The sequence below is a fragment of the Telopea speciosissima genome, chromosome 8, assembly GCF_018873765.1.
Source record: "Telopea speciosissima isolate NSW1024214 ecotype Mountain lineage chromosome 8, Tspe_v1, whole genome shotgun sequence".
Classification (NCBI taxonomy): Eukaryota; Viridiplantae; Streptophyta; class Magnoliopsida; order Proteales; family Proteaceae; genus Telopea; species Telopea speciosissima.
In genome coordinates this window covers 52,581,605-52,609,505 of record NC_057923.1, presented here as the reverse complement: position 1 = coordinate 52,609,505, position 27,901 = coordinate 52,581,605, and the positions used below count along the sequence as shown (strand labels likewise).

General features: G+C 40.3%; 1 protein-coding gene across 4 annotated transcripts; it reads left to right on the top strand.

Moving 5' to 3' along the window:
* The first annotated feature begins 1,191 nt into the window (after window positions 1–1,191).
* On the top strand, window positions 1,192–27,901 carry LOC122671645 (ubiquitin-activating enzyme E1 1-like). Of its 4 annotated transcripts, XM_043868990.1 has the most exons (8): window positions 1,192–1,205; window positions 11,997–12,106; window positions 12,376–12,758; window positions 13,275–13,492; window positions 24,407–25,201; window positions 25,380–26,248; window positions 26,352–26,784; window positions 27,148–27,901. In XM_043868990.1, the coding sequence occupies exons 3-8, from the start codon at window positions 12,389–12,391 to the stop codon at window positions 27,742–27,744; spliced, it is 3,282 nt and encodes a 1,093-aa protein (XP_043724925.1). In that variant the 5' UTR covers window positions 1,192–1,205; window positions 11,997–12,106; window positions 12,376–12,388; the 3' UTR covers window positions 27,745–27,901. The 4 variants fall into 4 exon arrangements, with proteins under 4 accessions (XP_043724925.1, XP_043724924.1, XP_043724926.1 ...); XM_043868989.1 differs by lacking the exon at window positions 1,192–1,205 and having other exon boundaries at window positions 11,978–12,106; XM_043868991.1 differs by lacking the exon at window positions 1,192–1,205 and having other exon boundaries at window positions 11,984–12,106; window positions 12,400–12,758.

Below are 27,901 nucleotides of genomic sequence, written 5' to 3'. Positions count from 1 at the left end.
TCCACTCCAGAACAGGCAACGACTACAATAAGCCATGAGGTCGCTGTCTATCCGCCTTCACCTGTTGACATGTGAGACATTTTGCCACATACTCAGCCACATCTCTCTTCATTCCACTCCATCAGTAATATTCCTTCAAATCTCTGTACATCTTCATAATACCAGAATGGGTAGAATAAGGAGATTCATGAGCTTCAGACAACACTTCTTTTCTCAACTGAGGGTCACTGGGAACACATAGCCGTTGTCTAAACATGAGGACCCCACTCTCTGTCAAAGTAAAGTCTAGTTTCCGCTGGGTGTCTTCCCTGATAGCCTCAATGATCTTTTGGAATTCTTCATCTGAAGCTTGGGCTGACTGTATCCGCCCTACTAGTGTTGACTGTACTGATAAAGCTGACAGGGATAACGTAACACCATCAACTAGTAGTTCCAGGTCTATCCTTCTAGCTTCCTAATAAGTTCCTCGCTGACTGCCAGTGATGCTAGTGATAAGGGCTGAGATTTTCGGCTCAGCGCATCAGCTACTATATTTGCCTTACCAGGGTGGTACTGGATGGTGCAGTCATAATCCTTTAACAACTCCAACCACCGCTGTTGCCTCATGTTGAGTTCTTTCTGTGTAAAGAAATATTTGAGGCTCTTATGGTCATTGTAGATCTCCCTCTTCTCACCATATAAATAATGTCTCCAGATTTTCAGAGCGAAAACCACAGCTACAAGCTCCAAATCATGGGTCGGGTAATTCTTCTCATAGTCCTTTAATCGTCGAGAAGCATAAGCCACAACCTTCCATCTTGCATCAGAACACAACCCAACTCAACTGAAGAACCCAAAAGCTGCGATCGTGCTTGCTCTCTTTTCCCTCCTTGGTGGATTCTTGGCACTCAAATCACTCCACAACAGCACTCGATCGAGTTCAGGTATGGTTTCTCCCCCTTCTATCGATCTATCTCTCTCTCCCATCGATTTCTCTCATGGAGAAACCCCAAAATCGATTTCAGGTTTACAAAGCTTGGGGTTTTTGTTTTCTCCTTGCTAAATAGATGGATAATTGTCCATTCGTTATTAGTTTCCCATCATATGCAATCTATGTGAGGTATTTCCCCCAATTTTGCACCTTCACCATGGATTTGGGTTGGATTTTGGAGAAATCCCAAACCTTAACCGAAAATTTCTTCTCCTTTTTGCCCAAATCGAATTCGGTTTTGCCATGTAAGTTTTATATATACTAATTTGGGTTGTCTCAAGTCATAACTAATTTACTTCTTGTAATTGAGACTTCAAGAATCACATCTGAAAATTTCTTTTAGAGATTCAAGCATGCCTCATGATCGAATGTATCCCTTGCTTGCTTGTATTATTTTATTTTTTCATAAGAAAGCTTATGCCTAAGCATGACATGGCAATGAATAGTTGTTTCTTATGATTTAAACTCCAAGCACTATATCTGAAATTTCTTTTCTTTGAAGTTCTAGGCATGATTCACTACCAATTAGCTCCATATATTGCTTGAACTAGCTATTTGGTATAAAATCTCATGTTCTAGGTATAATATGGCCATGGATCTCTATTGTTTACCATGTCATTCAACTCCCAAACCCAAATCTGAAAATCTCTTTTCGAATTTCTTAGCATGTTTTCTTAACAAATTAGTCCAATTCTTGTTTGAACTAATTGTCTGCATTGTGTAATGCTCTCCAAGCATAATGTGGCCATGTACATTTATTCTTTCTGATTGCATCCACATGGTGGCCACGCATTCCCCTTTTTTTTCCCAACTCCTTAAACCATTAACAACAGAATTTTCTAATAAAAATTTCCCTGCTGTAATTTAATTAAATCTATGGTAGGAATCAAGGTCTAGGTTTCAATTCCTCAACTCTTTTCATTGAACATCTTCTTAGGCCTTAATATCCAAGCATTGACTTGATGTATTTCTATATTCTTGGCTTTTTGGTTGTAGGTTAGGGCAAATCAATGGCTCTTAGAACAAGGCGTACATGGGCTAAACAGGCTGCCCCAGTTGTCTTGGATGCACTTTGGTTTCAAGATATGGAGAAACAAGAGTTGTACCAAGACTACTTCCGCTTCAAGAATATTGTGGAGGGAAGGGATGTAGTGTTGGAAGACCTTAAAGCCTATAAGGTAGGACCGAGGTTTGAAGCCTTGGGGTGGTCTAATCTCCTCAACCTTCCGGAACCATTTTACCCCAAGCTCATCCGTCACTTCTACTCCAATTTGCACACCGAGAACCTAGGCACACGAGACTATCGGATCATCTCATATGTCAAGGGAGTCACTATTTCATTCACAGGAGCACAGTTAGCAGGTATCCTCAATGTAGCTATTTGGGGAGAGAAGACCTATTGCGCACCATGGAAGAATCCCTACTCTTTTCTCAAGAGGGAGGCATACAGGGAATTATACAGGGAGCTTACACATGGGGCATTCGAGAAGAAGGTGCTTGAGACTTCTTTTGCTAAGTCTCCAAGGATACTGAGCCGAATTATGCAGCACAACATCGTGCCTATAGCAGATCACTGTACCATGCCTTCTATCTTTGTAGGGTACGTGGCATATCACCTCTACAAAGACATTCCAATCTGCCTACCCTACATCATTATGCGGACCATAGATCATGCGGGGCGGAATCCCAAGAAGAACTTAGATTTACCATATGGGAGGCTGCTCACCATTATATTGCAGCACTTTGGAGTTGACTTAAGCGGGGAGGATCAAGACTTAACTGAAGATCCACCTCTAGATTGCAATGCAGTGGCGAGGATGCGAATTGTGATGGGGAACCAATTCCCCCCAGTAGAGGGTTATGGGCCTGAGCCTCATGTACCGGAGCCTCCTCCTCAGTCGGATGCACATGCGGCCTCTTCATCTGGCACTGCTCCTAGTGGGTCTGACATTGACAGGATTCTTGCAGCTTTAGGCCAGATGAGCACCAGCATGGCTCAGGGCTTTGATAGGGTGAATACTAGGCTGGATGCATCGGATAGACGCATCGAGAGCTTCGAGCAGCAGATGTAGGATTTGCACTCTTACCTCCATAATGAGGGCACAGAGAATGAGCCCAGCAGTGATGATGAGATAGAGCAGTAGACCTCCTGTCCATTCCCACCATGCTCTCTTTTGGACTCTTAGTTATTGGTCTTACTATTTAGTACTTTTAACTCTCTTCTGGTTGTAAGAACTTGAAATTTATAGTTTAGCTGAAATTTTGTAATTTCTCCTTCAGGCTTATGAAAAATGTACTAAACAACTGAAACTAAGGAATATATATATATATATACATATGTCTTTTCCTTCTACGGTTGTGCCTATTATTTGCTATTGTCTTCGGCTTTCTCTCTAAACTAGTCTTCTCCCTAGCATTCACACACATTCCAATTATGCATTGTTGGAAGCTTTTAAATTAGAACCCTATTGTATAGAGTAAATCATAAGTCCGCAAGACTATGGCTTGTGCAGAGCATCAAGCTCTGATACCACACTGTCACGCCCTTATTCCTGACAAAGAATATAATACAATATAAAGGGTGACTAGGATGACGCGTGTCGTCCTACTAAGCTGCCCAGATCACTGACACAATGTCCCAACGCACAGTCATGATCAATATTAACATAATATAATATCAAAATGCGGAAAAGGAATATTACATTCCAAGGACCAGTAGTTTTGCGGAAGCGTATAAAATCAAATAGTTACAAGATGTTCAAAAGCTAGATGATAAATACAGTAGTTAGTTACATTTCCAATGACCATCTAATAACTATCAAAAAGGCATAACAACAAATGTTTATACATGGGCCTAAGCCCCAAAAGTAATCAAAAAGGGATCAAGTCCCAAGAATCCTCACGGCCCGTAGGCGCAATCATCGCAAGGACACCCGTTGTCATATTCCTCGAACATGGCTTCCGGCTCCTCCTCACCAATCTCATTGTATCCCAAGGGCTGAACTCCAAGTCCCGTGAGATATCTGTCACCTGCATCATAATCTAAAAAGTGTGCGTACAAAGGGGTTAGCTCCACTGAGCCAGCGAAGGGATGGGGATGCACAAACACGCAATTCACATAGTCCAATGATGCATGCACATGTTAATTCTATTTTTTCACCTATTACACAACAAAGTCAAAGGTATATGCTACTGCAACAACTCGGGAGATACTGTGGGTCACTTAACTTATCGCTACAATAAAACCTCAATTGTCACATGGGGCCTACGCCGATCGAAGCCTCCAAGATCACTCAGTGGCAGACCACTGATAACCAATACTACCATGACTGGCCTCTCTCCCCTCCACAAAATCCAGTGTACTGATTACCCAACACCTAAACCCCTGTTGGTAAGGATCGTAGCATGAGGGTGCAGGTCCTAGCCACAGGTATTCTACATGAAATTCCTATCGTCCCGAGAGGTAATCGGGGCGCATCAACTTTTTATCTGGTTTAGTGCCCGATTACCAGCATGGCACAGCGCATACAGTTCAATATGAAATTTAATCAAAATATTATATATAGTCTGGGGTTCCAGCACCGGCATTCACCGACACCGTAACCCAATAAGAAAAGGAAAGCAACCATAACATCAATATATCATCTCCATTAAAAGTATGTAAAATGCACAAGCATGCTTAATAAGATATACTACTAGCATGATACATGTATATTTAATGATAGAAAGCCCAAACAAAACCAAACCCACTCACTATATGTATGCCAAGCACCAAGATTATAGGTTATAGCCTCGATCAAGCAATAAGCCACAAGATGGATATATTAACCTAACAAGGAGTAAAAATAAGGTTAAACAAGTAAAGAGAAATGATCCCCAAAAGGTCTCCTATAACCACTTAAGTACAAGGTTTCAGAAGTAGGGTGGTTTCATGAGTGGTCTCATGCCCAATTTTTGAAACCACAGGTAAATCCTTGAAAACCAGGGGCTCATAACAATCTCAGTCAAGTGCGGTTACACAAGTGATTTGTCTCAGGAAATGAAACCACACATAAATCCTAGCTTTCCAGGGGCCTTCCCAGGGAGATAATCTCAGGGTGGTTCCTTGTAGGTCTTAAGCCACATGTAAAACCTCACACCTGCAGGTCCAAAATATAAAGGATATTTCTCCAAGGGTTCCCTTTTAAAGTAGTTTAAAAGCATAGGAACGCCGATGAAGCTTCTTCCTATGACCATTAGGGTTCTAAGACCTCCCTAGGTCCATTCAACTCAAGGAATTTAAGAGAAGAAACCGAGAAGAACCTAATCTAAAGCATAATAGGGTAGAAACCCTAAATCTCTCAAATAGAATGAGATTGCTAGTCTTAGAACTTGTAATGGAGTGAAATAACTCCACCATAGCGTAGGCTTAGAGGTTCCATCGATTCCTTGGGTTCCAAGAGAACCCTAGGTCAAGTCTCTCCCATTTTCCAACCCTTAAAACCCAAATAAAAGAAGAGAGAAAGCTTTAATGGCTTACCTACCCCCAAGATAAGAGAGCTCCACAATTTATGGCTCCAAGAGGTGGGGTCTCAACCTCCAACGAAGCTTCTCCTCCTTCCTGCTCATTTTCTCCTTCCTCTTTCACTCCTCTTTCTCTCCTCCACGATTTAGGTCAGATGAGAGAAGTAAATGAGAATTGAATGCTCTCTCCCCCTTTAGACTGATTTATAGAAAATGGATTGACCCATTAGTTCTATTTAGGTAAGAGAATGGAATTACCCATCCTTGGGTCAAATAGAGTTATATGGGCCATTAAGTTAGATGGGTCATATTAGTTAAATGGCTACTTAAGTTAAATGGGCCTCTTAAACTAAATAGGCATGCCCACAATCTACGATTAGGAAAGAGCCTAGTTCAAGGATGGGTTCACATGATATGGGTATAAGTTCTTCACATGTCTCCCCAAGGCAAGTGGGACCCATAAGTAAAATATTCAACTAAAATAGCCCGGGCGGCTCAAACCTTATCCCATACTTCGAGGTCACCGAGGAAAAGAATAAATAATAAGGCTTAACGGCTAGAACTTACTTTTCCCTTGTCATGGTTTATCACCCATGACCCCGAATAGTTACGCCACGATAATGTTAAGCTCATCACTGAACAAAGTGTCCAACTGAGGGGATGGTCCAGGATGCTCTCTCCTAAACTCCTCGCTTCCCGGGCTGATACTTGGAGGATAGTCAACAAAGTCGCCGTCAACAAACTTTCCCCACTGGCGGTTGAGGAACCTCTCCTCCACAGGCAAGTCCGTACTGTGGTCAATGATTTTGTAGCTGGGTTTGACCATCATGGAGAACAGGTCACCAGCATACATGGCAGCGGTACCTACACGTCACAAGAAAGAAATAATATTTAAATATATCCCGGGGTACGGGTATAACATAGACGATTCAGATTAACCCAAGGATCCCTACACGAATTTGGGAGTGCACACACCCCTCTCATATTGAGTAGGGTTACATGAACTTCAGATGCACTTTACATAAATCTTACTTGGTCCCTAGTCTAATTGCCCATTGTTTGGAGCTTACTTGCCCCAATCTTCATCCCCCCATTCAATAGCTTTGAGTTATTGTCTTTGGCCCCTCACTTGGCCTTAGCCTATTGCCTCCCCCACCTCTTGAGTGCCACAACCCTACTTAACTTCAAGATCAAAGCCTCAAGACATTTATCCGGTGATCTCGGCTTAACAACAAAGTGTTGCTTACAAAGAGACAAGAGAAGCCACTAGAAGTGGCGATACTTACTCAACATACAAATCTCTTGAGTTACGGAAGGGAAACCTCCATATCTTCGATTTTGTTTGTCTTCTAACTAGATAGGAGATCTTTTCTCTTCATACTTTAATCAATTTTTTATATTAATTGCTTAATCTTCATTTTGCATCTCCAAAAGGAGTGTGATCCCATCTTTCTAGATGATGGTCACACCCCCTTCTTCTTTTCCTTTTTATATTTATTCATTCTTCTTTTCATGGTGAAGGTCTTATTTCCATGCATACATATTCTCATGATCCCCATCCCCCGTAGTCTAAGACTCCCTCATGCATACATCTGTATTAATATTTTTGTTGTTGCATTTGTATGTTTTATGCTTTACTTTCAACTCCCCTTTCTCATCATGCACATATGTTAAACAGTTGTTTTCTAGATTTTATATACTTGTCCCATCATCATGTTTAGATTAGAGTCAATCATACTTAGGTCATTTAAGTTTTGATTCCTTTGCTTTACCTTACTGTATACTAACCCTTGCCTTGCAGCCAGACCTCCGGATATGTACCTCTCCGCATTCCCTCGTATTTTATTTTATTATAATTCTCTTGTATCCTATATTCTGCCCAAAAGCATGTTATAATCCAATTATGCCTAGCAATAGAAAGACCGACAAGTCCGGACAGACTAGGGTGCCTAATACCTTCCTCGGACCGTAACTTGACCTGTACCCAAACCAACAGATCATTTATCCTCAAAAGGGTATCGCATGAGATTCATTACATTCACAATTTGGGTCCTAGGCCCTCCTCTAGGTGGCAACTCCAAACATACAATTCACCCATCTCTCTTTTCCCCCAAAAAGAGGGATGAGGTGGAGGATACGTGGAGATCCCTCGTCATGCCATTGTCCTCACAATGGCGACTCCACTAGGGACTATTTTTACTTGTGTATAATAGGTTAAACTTTTAATGTGCTTGGCATATATGTTGTACTGTTTTAACATATTTTTTCTTTTATTGTATCCTTTTGGATGCTAACTTTGGTGAGCTAACTTGCATCATGATTTGCATATACTATCACACATCGTTGGTCATCCAACAATGCATGTTTAACCCTGTTACTTATACCTCGTAGCGTAACCCTGGGCCTGGTGTGTAGACATACGGCTTACCCTTGGTGAAACTACAACGCTTAGCACTGTACCATTTGGTATATCAAAGAGGATTGCACCGTCGTACCACTTGATCATCTTACTCGTAGGCATGGTGAGAGGTATATAAGAGCATCTTGCTAAGGGAACCCGTTTTCGGTCCTATTATCCTTTAACCAATATGCATCATGTAGGGATCTAGAGCCCAACACTTAGGTGACAACACACTAACTGTAATTTTATTTGAGAACCGAACCGACACTTTGTTGACATTGTTCTTAACTGGCCTGATCAACCATGATCTCGTCTTAGGCCTGCTTCGCCAATTTGCGGCCCTTGACATATGGGTCAACTTAGAACTTGATCAACTTAACGCCTGCACTTACAAACCCTTGTTTGGGATGGGCGTGCTTGTTGTGAACTTGTTTGTGCATCATGTTGCATATCATACTTTTCTTAGGGTGACATACTTGGGGTACGAGGTTTACCATAGGCCTAAGATCTTCCCAAATTTTCTTTTTGGTCTAATCGTGACCCTATTTATTAGGAACCATTTCTTAGAGTGAATGAATGGATTAATGGAGTTGAAACATGCGCCATGGGAAGTGTCAAGGACTCAAGAGAAAGAAACTCCTATTTGCAGTAAATATAAAAAATTAGAAATTACCTAGTTGCAGAGTCCCACCAACAGTATTGATAGAGAGGGAAGAACCAGCGAACGCCATTGTCGAGCTAGGTTATGTGGTGAGAGAGAGAGAGGAAGCCTGGGATTTTTCGAGAGAGAGGAAAGAGGGAGGGAAATGGTTTATTTTCCATTTTGAATCCTCATTTCACTATAGTGACGATACCCATTTTCTTCCTGGGGTGGGTATAACTTCCAATTGGGTCTGCTTAATGGGTAATATGGAGTGAAGTATAGCAAACGTTTAACAGTCGTTTGGATTGATTATCGCCATGTGTCGCTCATTGGAGGGTGCATCGCCAGTGCATCGGGCGATACGTACCGGTTTTGCAAGTGACTGATCCCGATACCGTATCAGTGATGGTATAGACATGGGGTAAAATGGTTAGAAAACATATTTTTAAAGGAGAATCAGGGGCAAATTTGCTTTATATGGCCGATTTATGGGTGTCAAAACTTAGCCCGAACCGTTAAGACCGATCAAAACCGACAAAAAAAACCTGGACCAAACCGATTTGATCCTTATTGGATTGATTTTGGACTGGGGCATGATGGGACCGACTGAAAATCGGACTGCACCAGACCGACCAATAACAAACTGAACCGAATGAAACCGATAAAAAATCATTCAGTATATGCTTTTGAATAGGTGAATTGATTATCCGTTTCAATATTATTGAGCAAATTTCTAGTTGTAAAGGGAATTGTTACAAATCAATGAGTATGGTTATGAAAACAGGGAAATTAATTTGTAACAATGGGGGTTCATTTTGTGACTTCAATATTAGTTATCTTCTTCTTAACTATTCATTGATTTCAATATTAATTCTCTTCCCTTACAATTAATGATAAATAATTATATGACTTGTAACAATGATTTCGCTCCAAATTCTATTTATCTATTGATTTAAATATTACTTATCTTCCATTCTTCCCCTTACAATGTACTCTTCTTTGTTGGGATTGCTACATGAACATATCTTATTCATGGTTGTTTACTTGTTTTGACTTGGGGAAGGTGAATTAAAGTGTTTTTATCGAATCTTTCCACAGTACAAATTATGAATGTAAGATTTCATTGTGGTTCAAATCCGAAAACAAACCGATCTAAACCGATATTGAAAAATCGAAAAAAACCAAAACTGCACCGGATCGAAATCGAAATCGATAAAAAACCGAAGGTTCTTAACGGTTTGGTTTTGGTTTCACTAATTTGACACCGAAATCAAGCCAAACCGACTGTTTGACACCCCTAGGCCGATCCATGCTGATACCGATTCGATATTGTTTACTAAAACCATGGCTGTACCTCATTAGTGTGCACATCTATGTCGTTTTTCTTTTGTTTCAAGGGAGCTTAATAGCATAGCAGACTCCCTGACAAGGAGGGCACTTTTTGTGACGGGCAAGACAGTTTGGTCTATTTTCGATCCATGGATGCAAGATCAATGTTTGGCATCCATGAGTTTCCCCGTCCCTCTGAATAAATTCGCTTTCACCCAAAATATATATATATATATATATATATATATATATATAACATAAAATAAAATAAAAAAAAGATTCTCTAAGACATGGCAAAGGATATGCTGACACTTTCTCTTTGTATCTTTATTCTAATATGAAACGACCTCTTTACTCCTTATGCACGAAAAATTTCCGTGGCCTGTTATTGGGGGTGCATTCATGATTTTAGTGCATGTTATCAGAATGGGCATCGGTCAACCCCGAAATCGATACGTTATCAGATTGGTATCGACATCGGCCATATTGGACAAATTTGCCCCCGATTCTCTTTTAAAAATAGTATATATTTTTACTATTTTACCCCTTATTTGTACTATATCACCGATACAGTATCGATACCGTATCGGGATATGTATCACCCGATACAGGCAATTCGATATCGATACCTCAAACTAAGGATGCCAATTTGGGACCAGAGTCGGGAACCGTCCCGCTAAAACCCGATACCAGACCGTCCCATTAATAAATGGGATGGTTCTGGGATCTGATTTTGGTACCGAATAATAAATGGGACGGGACGGGATTCCCAATGGGACCAGTACCGAAATACCGATTAGGTACCAAATGGGACCAGAACTATCTATACCCTTTCAAAGGGTATATTTCATGTTCTTTCATTCAAGCTTATGGCTGGAGTTTGATGTATTTGGGTGACATTTTCTCTTATGGAGGTTTTAGCTGATAGACCTTCAGTTCTATTTCTATAAATTTGTTTTGTGATAGCATTAAAACTGTATATGGACTTGTTTATTTCGTCCTTGTTAATTCTTAGTTGTTGTTTTGAGAAGGTTGTATGTGATATGAAGAAATAAAACCATGAAATTCAATTCATCATGGTTTCGTATTGTAAATTACTTTCAAAAGTAAGGAATGCCTTAGATTTCATAATAGTGAAAAGATCCACAATCCTACTAATTAAACCATCTCATTAGAAACTATTAAAGTTCTTTTTCCCTTTTTCTACCAGGCTTAGAACTGTTTAGGAACCGGTACCGTCCCGTCCCATCCCGTTGATAAACGAGATCGAGACCTAGATTTGATCCCGTTAATTAAATGGGACTGTACTGGGATTGACACCTTTGGTACTGACACCGGTACAGACCCATCCCGAATACTGAAAATCGTCCCATTTGACACCCTCACCTCAAACCATGGGTGCATTTCCATAGACTTAATTTGAGAACCAACCCCATAAAATAATTAAGAAAAATCCAATAGAAGAGGTTTTATTCTATGGGACCAATTAAAAAGAAAGGTAAAATAACAAATTCTCCATCCATTAAAAGAGCTACTATTTAGTGGAATTGTTATCCCCTTCAATTCGCTTTCTGCTCCAATTCCTCCAATTGCTCATAGAAGCAGAAATTATCACTTCATCCTGTGCCCGGACATACGGCCAAGGTAGGGGTAGGATGATCATTTCTGCTCCTATGTATGCAAGGAATTGAAAGAAATTGAAAAAGACAGCGAATTGGAGATGATAATTATTGCTATTGAACCCCCACCAAACGAGAGAGTTCATAAAAATCGTGATATACTGTACTGTACAGTTAACAGTGTAGACGAGATCCGGTCAAATACGACGCTCTCGACAAACCACAGGAACAAAAACCAGAGTGTGGCCCACAACCAACCTCATTTGAATCCTTGGTGGTAAGAGTCTGAAATCTAGAAACTACAATTAGAAATTGTACAACTCTAACTGTATAAATCCTAATAAGTTCCTTTGGTTTCGGCCCACGCAAGGCACAACATCATCTCTCCTCACTCCCCTACAAAGAAGAGAGAGATGAGCCGACGACTTCAACTCCACAGTACCCTCCCAGGTTTGAGTTCAAAACCCTAGAAATACGAATTCCTATTCTTCCAGGAAAAAACTTATAGGTATGAACAGATTACAGGAGAAGAAATCCACTCTAGGTTTTTAATCACAGAAAAAAGCTAACCTTAAGCTTCCTTCGTCTTCCTTCTTCTCACAGTCGGAATCCAATTCTTTTCTGCAGCAAAGTTTCATTCGGTACGTTCTTTGCTTTTCGTCTCTGTTTATCTTATCTTCTCTATCTCTACCGGTTAATCTTCTTTGCTTCGATTATCTATTTTTCTGTTTTCGTTGAAAACTTAAGAGACGATGGCGTATAGATTAGTGGTTGGGATAGGGTTAGGGTTTTCGGTTCTGACATCTGTCGTTCTCGCTTTTGTCTTTGGGACGACCTCTTTCGATCTCAGTTTCTTGAATATTTTCCTGTTATTGATCTTTTTAATGGGATGCGGCGGGGTTTTGAGCAGTTTGTTGCACTATATGCTTCCTAGAAAGAGAGCTGTTGGAGGAGAGGTAGTTGGCGACGACAGTCACAACACGGAAGCTTTGTTGAAGAAAAATCGGATTGATTCATTGATCTCTTCGTCTGACCCCTTCAGAGCCACACCAGATACGGTCAACGACAACAAAGACATCGGTAGCAGCGGCGGCGAGAACAACTTCAGCAACAGTAGCAGCGGCAACAACCACGTTGGGCAGCCAAACATGGCGTTGGGTGATGGAAATCCACCAGATATCGATGAGGATCTGCACAGCCGGCAGCTTGCTGTGTATGGCCGGGAGACGATGAGACGGCTCTTCGGCTCTAACATCCTCATCTCAGGGATGCAGGGCCTCGGTTGTGAAATTGGTACGTTTATAATCGATCTTTTCTGTTCGGTGGGCTAGATTTTTGGATTCCTTTATCAATATAGTAGTGATGGTTTTATATGATTTGGTTATTGAATTATAATCTATGGCCGATCTCAGTTTGTTTTTATTGTTTCACTTTTTTATTCTAAATTTTGTGATCCAAGAGTATCTAGACCGAATTTAAAGATCTGTTTTATCTACATGTGCTTCCATTTGCGGTGACTCTGGAATCTCTTTCTGGGTAATATTGTTTAGTTATACGCGGCTGGTGGCTTATGAAGGTTATGGTCCAATTATGTTAAGAAATTCATTAGCATAGAATAGTAGCAGCGATTGAGATCCATGATTGGTTAGCAACTTGTTTCTCGTCATAACATTTCGAGACTATATTGATACCAGCCTCTCGTATTTTCTCACCTTCTCTATTTTTTATTTTTTTCCTGATATTTACTTCCTCTGTCGTTCTGTCTTACTTGGCCTAATTTGGTTCTTGTGTTTGCTCTACTTTTTGCAGCGAAGAATCTTGTTCTTGCTGGTGTCAAGTCGGTGACTTTGCATGATGAAGGGACAGTGGAGTTGTGGGACTTGTCCAGTAACTTCATTTTTTCTGAGGATGATGTGGGGAAGAACCGTGCGCTGGCTTCAGTCCAGAAGCTGCAAGAATTGAACAATGCTGTGCTCATTTCTACCCTAACTACTGAATTGACTAAGGAGAAACTTTCTGATTTTCAGGTGCTTTTGCTTACCATATCATCTGCTTTATTCATGGTTGTTTTTGTTCATGTTAAATGCGCCAAATCAAGGTATTCCATTGCTCTTTAATGATAATAGGATGCTACTAGTTAAGGCGTGGTGTATGCATTATCTGTTAATCAGGCATCTACACCCTGCATGAATTTAAGTTTTCAAAAGTAATTGTTAGAATGTTCTGTTTTTGTTCAGTCTTAAATCTTGAAGCAGATGTATTTTTAGATGACTCTCATTGGTAGTTCCCAACGTTTCTGTAGCCACTATAGTGGATCTATACTTTATTTCTGGTATTGGTCATGCACAAGTCATTATGGTGTTTGTAATAAATTTTCTATCTGCAATGACTAGATTTTCAATTCTGAAACCTTCAAAGTGAACTGATTCATTCAGGCAACAGTTTTTAGCCCTTCATGATCAATTCCGGGCATAACTGACGGCTGCTTTTAATCTTTGATGTGTTAGTTGGGTTGAGCTTTTGCTGTATTACTAGGCTTCATCTGATTCTCGGTAATCATTCATAAATATTAGTAATCCTGTCTGACAGAGAAGTTAAGAGAAAACCTCTATGATGATTTGGTACCCTAAAAAGATCAACTATATAGATATGGTCAAGAATGTTTTTCCTTTCATTTGTACCAAATCATTCAGTAAAGAAGCTTAAAACCATATAACACATCACAGTATTTATATCAAGGCATTTTGACACTCGAGACTTATATTTCAACCATCCCCCTGTGAAAATTTGGCATGCCATTGATAAAAGTTGGATACATATGTAGATTGGTTTGTCAGAGGATATATCAAAACTTTTAGTATCTGTTGTAAGTTTCTTTAAAATGTGGGCTTTCAGCCATCAATCTTGTCCATTGACTTGGGAATCAGCCTGTTCCTAGATTGGTTGGTGTACTAAACTGCAACCATGATGTTTTCCATTTTTTGTGCACCCTACCCACCCACGAGTTATGTTTTTTTTTGGGATGAGTAAACCATTGGGGCTACGAAGAAGCTAGTTAATCTACGAGTTATGTTACCACCTAGATTTGTCACTCCCTCTGACAAATCACGTGTCCGTATGTAGACTTTAGCTAGCAATCTTTGATATGATTATTGGAACAAGTTTCATTGGGTTGCAAGAGTTTCACCAAGAGTTTGGGCTTTGACATGACAATGGATTGAAGAATTATCATATCTATCAAGATGCAAAGGAAAATCAAGTTACTGGCCAGGAGTGATGCAGTTGTTTTATAATGGCTGGATCGGCACTACAGGATAGAGAAACCCAGACCTAAGTGTAGCCGGCCCAACTCGGGTTTTTGTACCAACAGGGTTGGTAGGGGTTAGTTTATTATTTGGGTGTTATTATTGTAAGTTGCAATTTAATTAATTGTTTTATTGAAGATTGTCAAACGTAGGAGGTAGGAGTAGAGTCCGTATTGGTACTGGTTTCCTAAGTTTGTTTGTTTAAAGCAGTTTCCAAAGTAGAGTAGGTTTCTATTATTTTGTTTGGAGTTTTCTTTTATATATGTTACTCCATCATTTGAATAGATTTGAATGAAAAGAAATTGAGTTTTTGTTTACCTGCATGGTGTGATTGTGGGCCAAGCACCTCTCTTCTCTTTGTTTCTTAAACTTCTTGGTGGAGGGCCGGTTAGGAGCGGGGAAGAAATCTGAGACGAAACTTTGCAGGGAGGGGAATCATACAACCACACACTCACAATTTTGCAACCAAACGATATATATTTTTTAATCTATGCTCTCACATTGGTTACAATGTAAGTATTTGAAGGGGAAAAACAAAGACAAAAACCAAAGACTCAACTACTCCTAGTCAGATTCTAAAACTAAAACTGAATAACTTGCTATATATCTCCTACGTATGCAACTCAAAACAAATAAAAGACTTGACATAAATAAACTACTAAGTAATTAAATTTACTACTTCAAGCCCTTGTTGGACCAAAATCCCGGGTTGGACTGGTTCCGTCTGGGTTTGGGTTTCCAAACCCTATCATGCTGATCCAACCAGTCAAGTGTTACTGCATCAATTCCTATCAGATACAACCTCCCTTCTTCTCCTTTCTTTTTCTCTTATGAGTTAAACTCCATTGAATCTTCTTTCCCCTTTCATATCCTTTCCCTTTCAAATTTCTGAAACCTACCTACACTTACCCTGTTCCAGGCTTCCAGTGATACTGTTGGACTTCCACAAGTTGGTTTATTCTTCCTTTGCCCTTACGATCCTCCTCCTCATATCTTGGTGATGCGGATCTGGGGTTCCAAAACCCGTTTGGATTGCTTACGGACCCACCTGATTGAACAAAAGTAAAGCAATAGAAGGGCAATGGCATCTTGTAATAACCAGGATTTTTTAAAGGTTAAATTGGTAGGTAAAGGAGGACTTAATAGGATTGGTATTTATTTGTCAAGGACATACTTGGAAGAAAATCTAAGACTTAGGATAGACACAAAATTATCTAAAAGAGAAGTGGAAACAAAGTTAGAAATAATGGTTATTATAATCGTGGAGTGGGGTGAAGGTTGTCTTCTTCAAGCTCACGACACAAACAGAAAACCAGCGGTAAAACAGAGTTGTTGAGATTAGCTATTCTCACTCTCAAAACCATGGCTTGACCTGAAATTTCATATAATGAATCACAGCACTAGACCTGCTATAAAGCCAGCACCAGCAAGCATCAAAACCCAGTATCCGAGATGTTTCAGAACCTGCAACGGGATCTGGCGATAGGATAAAAGTTCAGATCTGGGGGAGGGTGAAACCATACTTCAGAGGTCAGAAAATAACTAAAGGGGAAAAGATTCCTATGGTTAGGTAAATATGGGAAACCTTCATTCGCTGCAAAATTTGCAAACAGAAATAAAAGAAGAGGAGGGTGAAACCACACTTCAGAGGTCAGTAAAGGGGAAAGGATTCCTATGGTTAGGTCGCGTATAGGAGACCTTCATTCGCTTCAAAGTTTGCGAACAAGTAAAAGAAGAGGAGGAGAAAGAGAAGAATAGAGAATGGTTGCTAGGAAGAGGAGAGAAGGAAGAAGATATGAGAGAAGGGGATATGGTCACACGATCTTATTCGTACCAATTTGGTAACAAAAAAACTCAAAACTTTCATTCATTCAAATCTACTAATCCAATCGTTGATTACACATTTATTTATAATACTCAAAAAATAAAAACTCCTAAGTACTTCCTAAAACTTAGACTAATAAAAGTGCTCAATAAAACTCTAATGGGAAACTTCCCTACATGTCTAATAGCTACCCAAAATAAAAGAAATCCTAAATATCCTACTGAACCAGAACAAGATTGGGACCCTGCTCATCTACATAGGCATCCCTACTACTCTAACACTTGGATTATTTCTTCTTCTTCTTCTTCTTGCGGATGTAGGGCTTCAGCTCTACATCATAAAGTATCCTAAATTGACTAGGAAAGTGAAATAATAAAGAAAACAGACTCAAAGTAGGACTCTAACTAAATAAATGAAGTAAATCCCGTTTTCCTACTTTCTACCCATATGTTAGGCTCATTAAATTGACCAATTACAAAGTAAATCCATGGGATCAAAGTCCCAATACATATATTACCCAACCCAAAGCTTATTTTCAATACAATAAACCCTTTAGGTGACTTATCTATATTAATTCTCCCCTGCTTTCGTCCTCGAATTTTGCAAAATGGAGGAATCAACTTTGTATGGTGAACATCGGTCTTCGAACCATAACAGTACTCAGGCAGCTCATGGATGTTAGGAATGTAGTCTTCAAGGCATGGAACTTTCTCTTCAAAGAACTCTAGTGGCATGACGAACTCTATGTGCCCAATTGACTTCGAAATCAGCAGTCATGTCCATGGGGTCTTCTACAGTCTTGTCTTCAACCTTCTCTGCTTCGAACTCTTCAATGTATGCATCGACATTCGAAACATCAAGGACTGACTCTTCCCTAAAGACAAAATTTGTTGGTACTTCAACATTAATCTCATAGATGTCATTGTTATCATCTAGGGTGTCTTCACATTCTTCTCCTTCAAGGGTAGCATTAATAGCCCATTCATCATCAAGTTGTGGTTCACACACCAATATCTCTGGAATGGATTCAAGGGCTGCGATCACTGAGTTTGCCATCTCTTGTTGCTCTCCCATCTTCAAATCATCAACGGCTTCCATGGTAGCATCCGTTGGAGGTGGAGAGTAGAGGGGGACCAAACGTGGCTTCAAACTGTTGCAATAAATGTTTCATTTTCTTTTCAATTGTAAATGTCTTTTGGTGGTAATCATGTTGAAAGGAAAGCTTTCTTTGTATACGTTCCAGTAGGAACTTGGTCTTCAACTCGTGCTTCATCTCTTTCCAAGTCCTAGGTTCACATCTTCTAGCTCTGAGTCTCTCCATAGTTGTCACGGTGTCTTGGTGACCCAAGGCGGCAGAGAGGGTCCAAATTCAAGGCGACACCAAGTAGGCGAGCAAGGTGCCCAAGTCGGGCAAGGCGCTTGGACGCCTAGGCGACACCTTGACAACTATGACAGTCTCTCGTCGTGGGATTTCCACCATTGTTTGGCATAACCAGTCAATCGGAAGTGAACAAACCTGAGCTTCTACTCCTCCGTTGGGTTGTACCAGTCAAAATATTTCTCTAGATAATCCAACCAATCAAGAAATAGGAGTGGGTCTCTTTGTCCAACAAAGTAAGGAACTTTTGGCTTCATCTTCCTTGTATTGATATCAACCCTAGGAGATGATAGGCTCTGATACCAAAATAAATCCCAGGCATGATCAAATAGAAAATCTCCAAAGAACAAGAAAGAGAACAATGGGATCTCAAAAGAAGAAGAATGATGAGATCTCAAAAGATAACCGAGAGACAAATTGGTTGGAGGAGAATGAGATGATCTCAAAATGGTAACCACAAGAGAAGTAATAATTATAAACCCACAAATTTTGTGACTTGTTGAAGCAGATATCGAGAATAATGAATCTCTTGAATAAAGAGAAGCCACAACAATCAATCCGGTGGTGTTGAAGACTCTTGGTTCTCAATACCTTGATGCAAACTCCAGAATACGCACCCGATGGCTTGGTTGCAGGTTTTAAAACAAAACAAAAAATAGAAGAATGAGGATGAAGTAAGGAAGACGAAGAGGGAAAAGAAGGTTGGCTATCTCAGCCTGGGCGTCTCACCCATCCTATCTCAGGATTTTCACAAAGGCTGAAGTGAAGATTTCATTAATCATATTCGTGTACAATGCTGGCCTCCCGTACAAACTTATATAGAAGACTCAAAAATAAACTTAGACACTAAAAAGGAAAGGCCTAACCCAATCCTTAACCAATTTGGATCCTCTATTGCCGAGCTGTCCGGCAGGACCATGCTGCCCAGACATGGTGAGGCGTGCAATGACCGCCTCACCCTTGCCCGAACGCCTTGTCTGAGTGGGGGTAAGGCGATCATTGCATGCCCCATTGTGTCTAGGCAGCACGGTCCTGCCGGGCAGCTCGGCAGTAGAGGATCTGAATCCATCCTTAACTAATAAAGTATCCTAAATTGACTAGGACTGTGAAATAATAAAGAACACAGACTCAAAATAGGACTTTAAGTAAATTAACGAAGTAAATCCTGTTTTCCTACTTTCTACCCATATTTTAGGTTCATTAAATTGGCCAAATACAAAGTAAACCCATGGGATCAAAGTCCCAATACATATATGACCCAACCCAAAGCTTATTTTCAATACAATAACCCTTTAGGTGACTTGTCTACATCATTCAGGTTTTCTGATGCAGATGTACTAGCCTGGCTGGATAAACAGGACCCTGTTTGAAGCTCAGGCCCCGAAGAACCAGGCCTAATTTTGGCCACCGATTCAAGAATGGACAGATTGGAATTTTAGTAAAGTTTGGGTGTATTTTGTGATCTGAAAAATAATTTGATGTGGGGTAATGTTCTATTTAATGATTAATCAGTGATAAGTAATCTTTAACAGAAGCATAAATCCGATTTTAGAAATCAGTTCCAGAAAATTAATAATTGAAGAAGTAACAGACAGCATCTAATTAAAGTAGAACAGAATTAAGAAAGGTAAGACAGCATGCACAGCTTCCCATTCCTCTAGCCGATTGCTATAGAGGTAGTCTATTACTACTAAAGCGCTGAATAAAATAAGAAATAAACAACTTAAACAATGCTGGACTCATAGAGTCCTAATCCAGCCTAACAAAAACTCTTAATAACAAATAGATAAAGAAATTAAAACTCAACTGGCCCCATGATATGGGTGAACTAGATCTGATCCATAGAACCAGTCTTGAACCAAAGAACTGATTCAAATTATGAACCAGTAGCTATAACCTGGGCAAGAAAACTAACCCAAATCAAGCCAGCTTGAACTGAAGGGTCGTTTCCTTCCCTTTCCTTTTCTCAAAGCTTGATACTGCATCAGTTTCTCCCTTTGCTTCTAAGGATTGGCATTCTCTGCGTTTTGGGCAAGTTTCAGTTTGTTCGATCTGTTCGTATCTTCTTGATGCAATCCCCGGTTGTGAGCCCTAAATTTGGATCGCTATGGGTCCACCCAAAAGATAAATAACTCAAAGTACATGGGTAGTGGCAATTCTGTAGATTCTCAGCAGAATTAGGACCCTTTCGAAAGGACTAAAGTAGTTTGGGAAAATCAGTAATTAAATGGGAGGGGGGATGGCTTTTCTGGGAATTAAAATGAAATAGGATTGAAATAGAAACAAGGTTCATCAGCAAAGGGTCTTTTGGTAATCAAGGGAAAGAGAGACTTAGTTGTTAGTAGAAACTTAGGCTTCTTCATGATGCAGATTGACCAGCATGCACCTTGTCCAAATTTCAGGTTTATTTTAACCCATTGATTTCTGCTCCAAAAAGAGTTATCGTCCAGTAGAATTAAAGGGGATTTACTTCCAAAAAATTAAAGGAGGTCCATCAGTTATTTAAGGCGATATGAGGCGAGTGATTAGTTTTAATTGGAGACTCTCATTAATTATCGGCCAGCCTATCATGAAGGGTTTATTCCCAGAATTGAAGAAATATTATTCAGCTTTATTGGGAGGAGATTTCGTGATCATGAGGGCCCCACAGCCAGCTAGCTAGTGAATACAAATTGAAGATTCAATTGTTAGTATGGGGACTCCTACAGCTGTTATAATTAGTTTTATTAGATAGTCTTTGGAAACAGCTTCTCCGTGAAGCGGGGGTTAAGGCTATGTACATTATGACCCTCCCCAGACCCCGCAGTGGTGGGAGCCTCGTGCATTGGGTATGCCCTTTTTAGGTGTCTATTGGGATTTGTTTCTATTTTGGTTTTATTAGTTAGTTTATATGTAATCTGAAATTAGAAGGTTAGTTAGATTTAATTTCCTAGATTAGGACTTTTATTGGGTTTTCTTTAAATATATTTGTTCTAGCCATTAGCAGAAATGATTGAGATAATGAATATTTGAAGTTTCCTTCATGGAGCTGTGTGATTCAGTTGAGAGGTGAGATGCCTTGAGAGGATGAGAGGCCCGGAAGAGAGTGAGAGACTCAATCCAATTATCCTATTCCTATCTTCTCTCTTTTCTGTTTCTTCGGTTGATTTCTGAATGTGAAGTTGATTTGGAGATTTGCTGATCTGTTGAGACCATTCGATGGTGTATCCAAGGTACTGAAACTCAGGACTCGACCCTGTGAAAAACTGAGGTCTCGGTCGAGTTGGTGCATTTTTTTTTTGAACTCGAAACTTGGTTTAAGTAGGTTTTAGACCTAGTTTGGGTCTGAAACTTGGTACTCAGCCTATTTTTGGCCATTTAAACACAATGGCACTATCAGATTTCGCAAAAATAAAGTCCAAATAGGAGTTTCAGTTAGTGTGAAACCAGGACATATACTTATGCCAGAAATCAGGACAGAAACTAGGCTAGACACTTATTTATGCCTAATATCATTTAAGTAAATGCTATATTATTCATAAATAAGCAAATACCCCCTATTTGAATCCAATAAAAATAGTTAAAAAATAAAATTCCAAAAGGAAAAAAAAGTCAACCCCTCAGTTCAAGAACAAAAACTAGATTTTCGGCGGTAGGTGCAATTTTCAACTTTCTAATGCTGGGGTTTTTCTCAAATCTAGAAATTCCATAAATCTTAATATGGTCAAACATGCTATAAACAGAAAGTGCGGTAAAATATTCATTTGTTTTGATGTCCAAATTTTGTTTTTTTCATTCAGCGCGATTTTGACAGCATTCGCGCACACCACATCAAGTTTGACCGGTACATAACTCCTTCAATATAAACTCTTAACTTCCACTTGCTATGAACAATTCTAACAAGATAAAGATAAAAGAAAGGGAAATTGCATTATTATCTCCACTTAACCCTACTCCTAACTATATCAACTCTCCTGGTCATAAAAGAACTCGACTCCGTTGAGTTAGGTCTTGAACCCTAGATGCTCTTGTAATTATATCGTTGCTGTGTGGGACATATCTTGGGGAAGACTGTTGAAATCCAACTCCATGAGTGGGAGGGGGGGAGAGATATATAATTAAAGGAGGAGACTGTTGCCGATGAGGCATGTCTGATAAGGCGTTTGGTGACATCAAGTATATATGGGCCTATGGCTTCCATGTTTTGCCTTGATGGTATTCCATGCATCATTGTAGAGAATACTTGCCTTTCGTTGCCAAGGTCACACTAGAAGAATATCATAATGCACCAATCGGGTGACTAAGCAACAGACATGGTACTATAAGGGCCCAATCGGTAGGTGTACTTGAGCTATTGCACTGGTCTCTTCTCAAGCAATAGGTCTAAAACCTCGCACATGAATATTCTTAAAGAGATGCTTCTGTGGAAGGTTGAATGCTTGAGCAAAGTCTGCAGAGATAAAATTTGCTTCTACTCCGGTATCAACAACTGTATGAACATCTGTAGAACCGGCACTGTGCAGAAGAATACCCTTTTATTTGAGTTAGGGATCTTTATCAACTAGTCTGTTGGAGAATGAAGTAAGACTACTGGAGTGAGCTTCAACTTCGTCATCATCAGGACCATCATCCTCAAAAGGTTAAAGATATAAATTAGCTGTATCATTATTATCCTCCTTCTCTGTTGGTTGCGTCTCTGCTACATTCATGGGACAAGACATATTGGTACATTTGTTGCCCAAGTTACCCTTCTTGCCACAATTATGACACACAATGTTCTCAACTAGTCGTTGCCTCTAATAACATCTGGATTCTTTTCTTCCACTCTATGGGATTCAGGCATTTCTTTAATCTGTGGTGGAGGTTAGTAAGATGGAGGAGTTTTGAGCCTAGTCTTCAAATAATTGTACTTCTCTTCATCTGTCTTGGTATAAGTAGCTGTCATATCATGTATGAATCCACATCCTTTCTGAAAATTAATCAGTTTGTGAAATAATACCTTCTCATAATTAGGAGGGACAAACTTCTTGTTCAAAGTTTGCTTTATGACTTCTCAACTAGTAATGGGTCCAAGTTACCTGATTAGCCTCAAATGTAATACGTCATTCCACCATGAACATGCATCCATTAAACTTGGTGACGATGAGTTTACACATTGTCCAAAGAGGATTTATAACAAAAATCCTTTAAACTTAAGCCAATCAAGAAATTCCTCTAACCCCTTTTCACCATTGAACTCTGGAACCTCAGCCTTGATGCCCCCAGTCCCTGTCGGGAAATAACCGTGTGACATCCTGGGGTATGGTTGGATCAGGTTGTTGCCTTGGAGGTGTATCTTTGATCCCTAAGGTATGGAACTTAGGAGCTGGCATATACAGTTCTATTTCATCTTGCTTTTCAGTCCTCTTAATAAAGCCATATACAGTTTTATTTCATCTTGCTTTCTCAGTGAGAGAGCCTTGAGTCTCTTCCATGAACTTGTCATATTTGACCTCACTTCTCTTTTCCTTAATTCCTTGTACAGCCTGTAGAGCTCAAGATTGGCGATGTGAGAGGGTCCTGTCATGGTTAGAAATTTTAGGAAATTCGGCTCTGATATCAATTGAATCAATCCTGGATCGTGAGGCCCTACATATGGATCACTATGGGTCCACCCAAAATAGAAATAACTCATAGTAAATGGATAGTGACAATTCTGTATCATGGTCTAAAATAAAAGATTCCAAGAGAACAGTTTCTTATGTAGATAAAGTCTGGCCATAGAGTTTCAGTGTATATGACAAAGGATCATAGTTTAACAATTTTAACTGATGGGGGCCAGTTCCTTGATCCAATGTTGTTTATGTAGTCATAGTTGTCATGGCGTCTAGGCGTCCAAGGCACCCGGACGCTTAGGTTACACCTTGATAACTATTATAAAAAGAGTGTTCCAGTGCACGAGGCTCCTGCTATTATTATGTACAACTTATATCATTTCATTTTAGATTATGATACTGAAATCAGAAATGGAGTGAATACTATAATAAAGGCATTTGAAATAATCTTAGTTCTACATGAGGATTCCTGGTTCCATCATTCATATTGTATTTTGTTTACCCTGATAATGTCCCTCTTTGTCTTTTAACTTTTTGGCTCTTTAGTTGGGCCATTTGGACCTGCTTGCAGGTGGTTCGAATCTTACTTGTCATTGGTAAAGCTGCTATGCCTTCAAAATGAGAGCATGCTATTTTCCATTCTCAGGAGGGGAAAATGTTCATTATTTACTTGTTCTTTATCTGTCCATCAATTTATCTTCCTGTTTCATTTGTATGATTGATACTATCTTCAGTATTTGTTGATAGTCTTCATGTTAAAGTGGAATTTGTATCTGTACATGTCTTTGTGCTCCCCCCATCCCCCTTCTTTCTTGGATTTCTCTTTGCCTAGTAATATGTGCTGATTTCTGTCTTTGCAGGCAGTAGTTTTTACTGATATTTGCTTGGATAAAGCAATTGTATTTGACGAGTACTGCCATAATCATCAGCCTCCAATTTCCTTCATCAAGGTTGACATTCGAGGTCTTTTTGGTAGTGTGTTCTGTGACTTTGGACCTGAGTTCACTGTTATTGATGTAGATGGTGAGGAACCACACACGGGTATAATTGCTTCCATCAGCAATGACAATCCCGCCCTTGTTGCTTGTGTTGATGATGAAAGGCTTGAGTTTCAGGATGGGGATCTTGTTGTCTTCTCTGAAGTAGAGGGCATGACTGAATTGAATGACGGGAAGCCAAGAAAGGTTAAGAATGCAAGGCCTTACTCGTTCTACCTTGAGGACGACACGACAAATTATGGTGCATATGTCAAAGGTGGTATCGTCGCACAGGTAAAGCAGCCAAAAGTATTGCACTTTAAGACATTGAGAGAAGCACTCAAGGATCCAGGTGATTTCCTTCTGAGTGACTTCTCCAAGTTTGATCGTCCTCCTCTGCTACACTTGGCATTCCAAGCACTAGATAAGTTTATATGCGAGGTTGGACGCTTTCCTGTCGCTGGGTCGGAGGAAGATGCTCAGAAGCTGATATCTTTGGCCATTAATATTAATCTGGGTTCAGGAGATGGGAAGCTGGAGGAGATTGACCAGAAACTTATGCGTCTTTTTGCATTTGGTGCTAGGGCTGTTCTAAATCCCATGGCTGCAATGTTTGGTGGTATTGTTGGCCAAGAGGTCGTGAAAGCGTGTTCTGGAAAGTTCCATCCACTTTTTCAGGTGAAATACTTTATATGAAGTGATGTTCTTTTATTGTAGCTGGAGATCTTACTGGTTGAGTTGTCGCTCTGTAATCAAGTCCTGACTGGGTTTCTTGAGTGAGAATCTTTCTTAGGACTTCCAGTTAGTGTTTTACAAATTCCGGTATATATCTAATATTCATTGGTTTTTTCTACAGTTCTTCTACTTTGACTCGGTCGAATCCCTTCCTACTGAACCATTAGACCCTGATGATGTGAAACCATTAAGTAGCCGTTATGATGCACAAATTTCAGTGTTTGGATCCAAGCTCCAGAAGAAACTAGAGGAAGCAAAAATTTTCATGGTGGGATCTGGTGCACTAGGGTGCGAATTCTTGAAGAATCTAGCTCTTATGGGAGTTTGTTGCAGTGAGAAAGGGAAGCTAACCATTACTGATGATGATGTTATAGAGAAGAGCAACCTCAGCAGGCAGTTTCTCTTCCGAGATTGGAACATTGGACAGGCCAAATCTACCGTTGCTGCATCTGCTGCTGCTTCAATAAACCCTCGTCTTCATGTTGAGGCCCTGCAGAACCGGGCAAGTCCTGAGACCGAAAATGTGTTCAATGATGCGTTCTGGGAGAATCTGAATGTTGTGGTTAATGCGTTGGATAATGTTAATGCTAGGCTTTACATTGATCAGAGGTGCTTATATTTTCAGAAGCCACTTCTCGAGTCCGGAACACTAGGTGCCAAATGTAACACACAGATGGTAATTCCTCATCTCACTGAAAACTATGGTGCCTCAAGGGATCCACCTGAGAAGCAAGCACCCATGTGTACGGTTCATTCATTCCCTCACAACATTGATCACTGTCTGACATGGGCCCGGTCTGAGTTTGAGGGCTTACTTGAGAAGACACCAGCAGAGGTAAATGCATATCTATCCAATCCAAGTGAATACACGGCGGCTATGAAGAATGCAGGTGATGCTCAGGCCAGGGACAATCTGGAACATGTTCTTGAGTGCCTTGATAGCGAGAGATGTGAAACATTCCAAGACTGCATCACTTGGGCTCGTCTAAAGTATATTGCATAATGATAACTTCATTCTTTTATATTCTTGTTCAATTTGATTCTTCATAGATACATTATCTCGGTTACTGACTAGCGTTTTCTGTATAATCAGGTTCGAGGACTACTTTGCCAACCGTGTGAAGCAGTTGACTTATACTTTCCCTGAGGATGCATCAACCAGTACTGGGGCCCCATTCTGGTCAGCTCCCAAGCGTTTCCCCCGCCCATTGCAGTTCTCTGCTGACGATCCTGGTCACCTTCACTACGTTATGGCAGGATCAATATTGCGTGCGGAGACATTTGGCATCCCGATTCCTGACTGGGCTAAGAATCCTAAGAAGTTGGCTGATGCTATTAATAAGGTGATTGTTCCTGATTTCCAGCCCAGGAAAGGAGTGAAGATTGTCACTGATGAAAAAGCTACAAGCCTATCTACTGCCTCTGTAGATGATGGGGCAGTCATCAACGATCTGATCATGAGGCTGGAAGAATGCTGGAAGAAACTTCCTCCAGGTTTCAGGATGAATCCAATACAATTTGAAAAGGTTTCTCTATCCCCCCCCCCCCCTTTCGTTCTGTTTGTGTTTGTGTGTTCCATCTGCCTGTTTAGACATACAGATGCCATTCACCTTGAACTGCGGCCTATGGATCTCAATTGTGAACCTTGAAGATTTTACCTTCTGGCCAATACTCTTCAGTTGGTTGGGAACAGAAATGGGGGGAAAAGACTTTTTAGGAAGGTGTCCCTTTTGGTTATGCCCTGTGATATAGCACAGCCAAGATAAGCTGACATGATTTTGTTTTACTCTCTTCCCCCACCCCATCCCCTTTTCCTGTTAAATGATCTGGTTGAATGTCCCGTATAGTTCTAGTTCAACCTCTCATATATAATGGTCTGGATTGTGCAGGATGATGACACCAATTACCACATGGACTTGATAGCTGCACTTGCGAATATGAGGGCAAGAAACTACAGTATTCCAGAAGTTGACAAGCTCAAGGCCAAATTCATTGCGGGGAGGATCATCCCAGCCATTGCAACTGCTACAGCAATGGCTACTGGTCTCGTGTGTCTGGAACTGTATAAGGTTTTAGATATGGGACACAAGCTGGAAGACTACCGCAACACCTTTGCTAATCTGGCACTCCCACTTTTCTCAATGGCAGAGCCAGTCCCACCCAAGGTTATCAAGCACCGGGACATGAGCTGGACTGTGTGGGACCGCTGGATGTTAAGGGACAATCCCACCCTCAGGGATCTATTGCAGTGGCTTAAAGACAAGGGGCTGAATGCTTACAGCATTTCATGTGGAAGTAGCCTGCTATACAACAGTATGTTCCCAAGGCATAGAGATCGAATGGACAGGAGAGTGGTGGATCTTGCCAGGGAAGTGGCTCGCGTGGAGGTGCCTCCATACAGGAATCATTTAGATGTTGTAGTGGCATGTGAGGATGATGAGGACAATGACATTGACATTCCTCAGGTCTCAATTTACTTCCGGTAGGCTGTTTGCTCGGTCAGTTGACATGGCAAGGGGGTTTTGGTTGAGAGCGGTTTTATTTTCCCTGTTGCCTCTGAACCTGATTCAGTTGATTCCAAGTATTGGATGTTTATAACAATACACAAACTTCACATAATTAAAAGTTAACCTTGTTTGCATG

What these genes read in the sequence shown, in the direction of transcription:
- LOC122671645 (XM_043868988.1), top strand. Translation starts at nt 12,218, where the DNA reads ATGGCGTATAGATTAGTGGTTGGGATAGGGTTAGGGTTTTCGGTTCTG. An exon ending in AGAAACTTTCTGATTTTCAG is followed by an intron (nt 13,493 to 24,406) that starts GTGCTTTTGCTT and finishes CTGTCTTTGCAG; the next exon opens with GCAGTAGTTTTTACTGATAT. An exon ending in ATCACTTGGGCTCGTCTAAA is followed by an intron (nt 26,249 to 26,351) that starts GTATATTGCATA and finishes CTGTATAATCAG; the next exon opens with GTTCGAGGACTACTTTGCCA.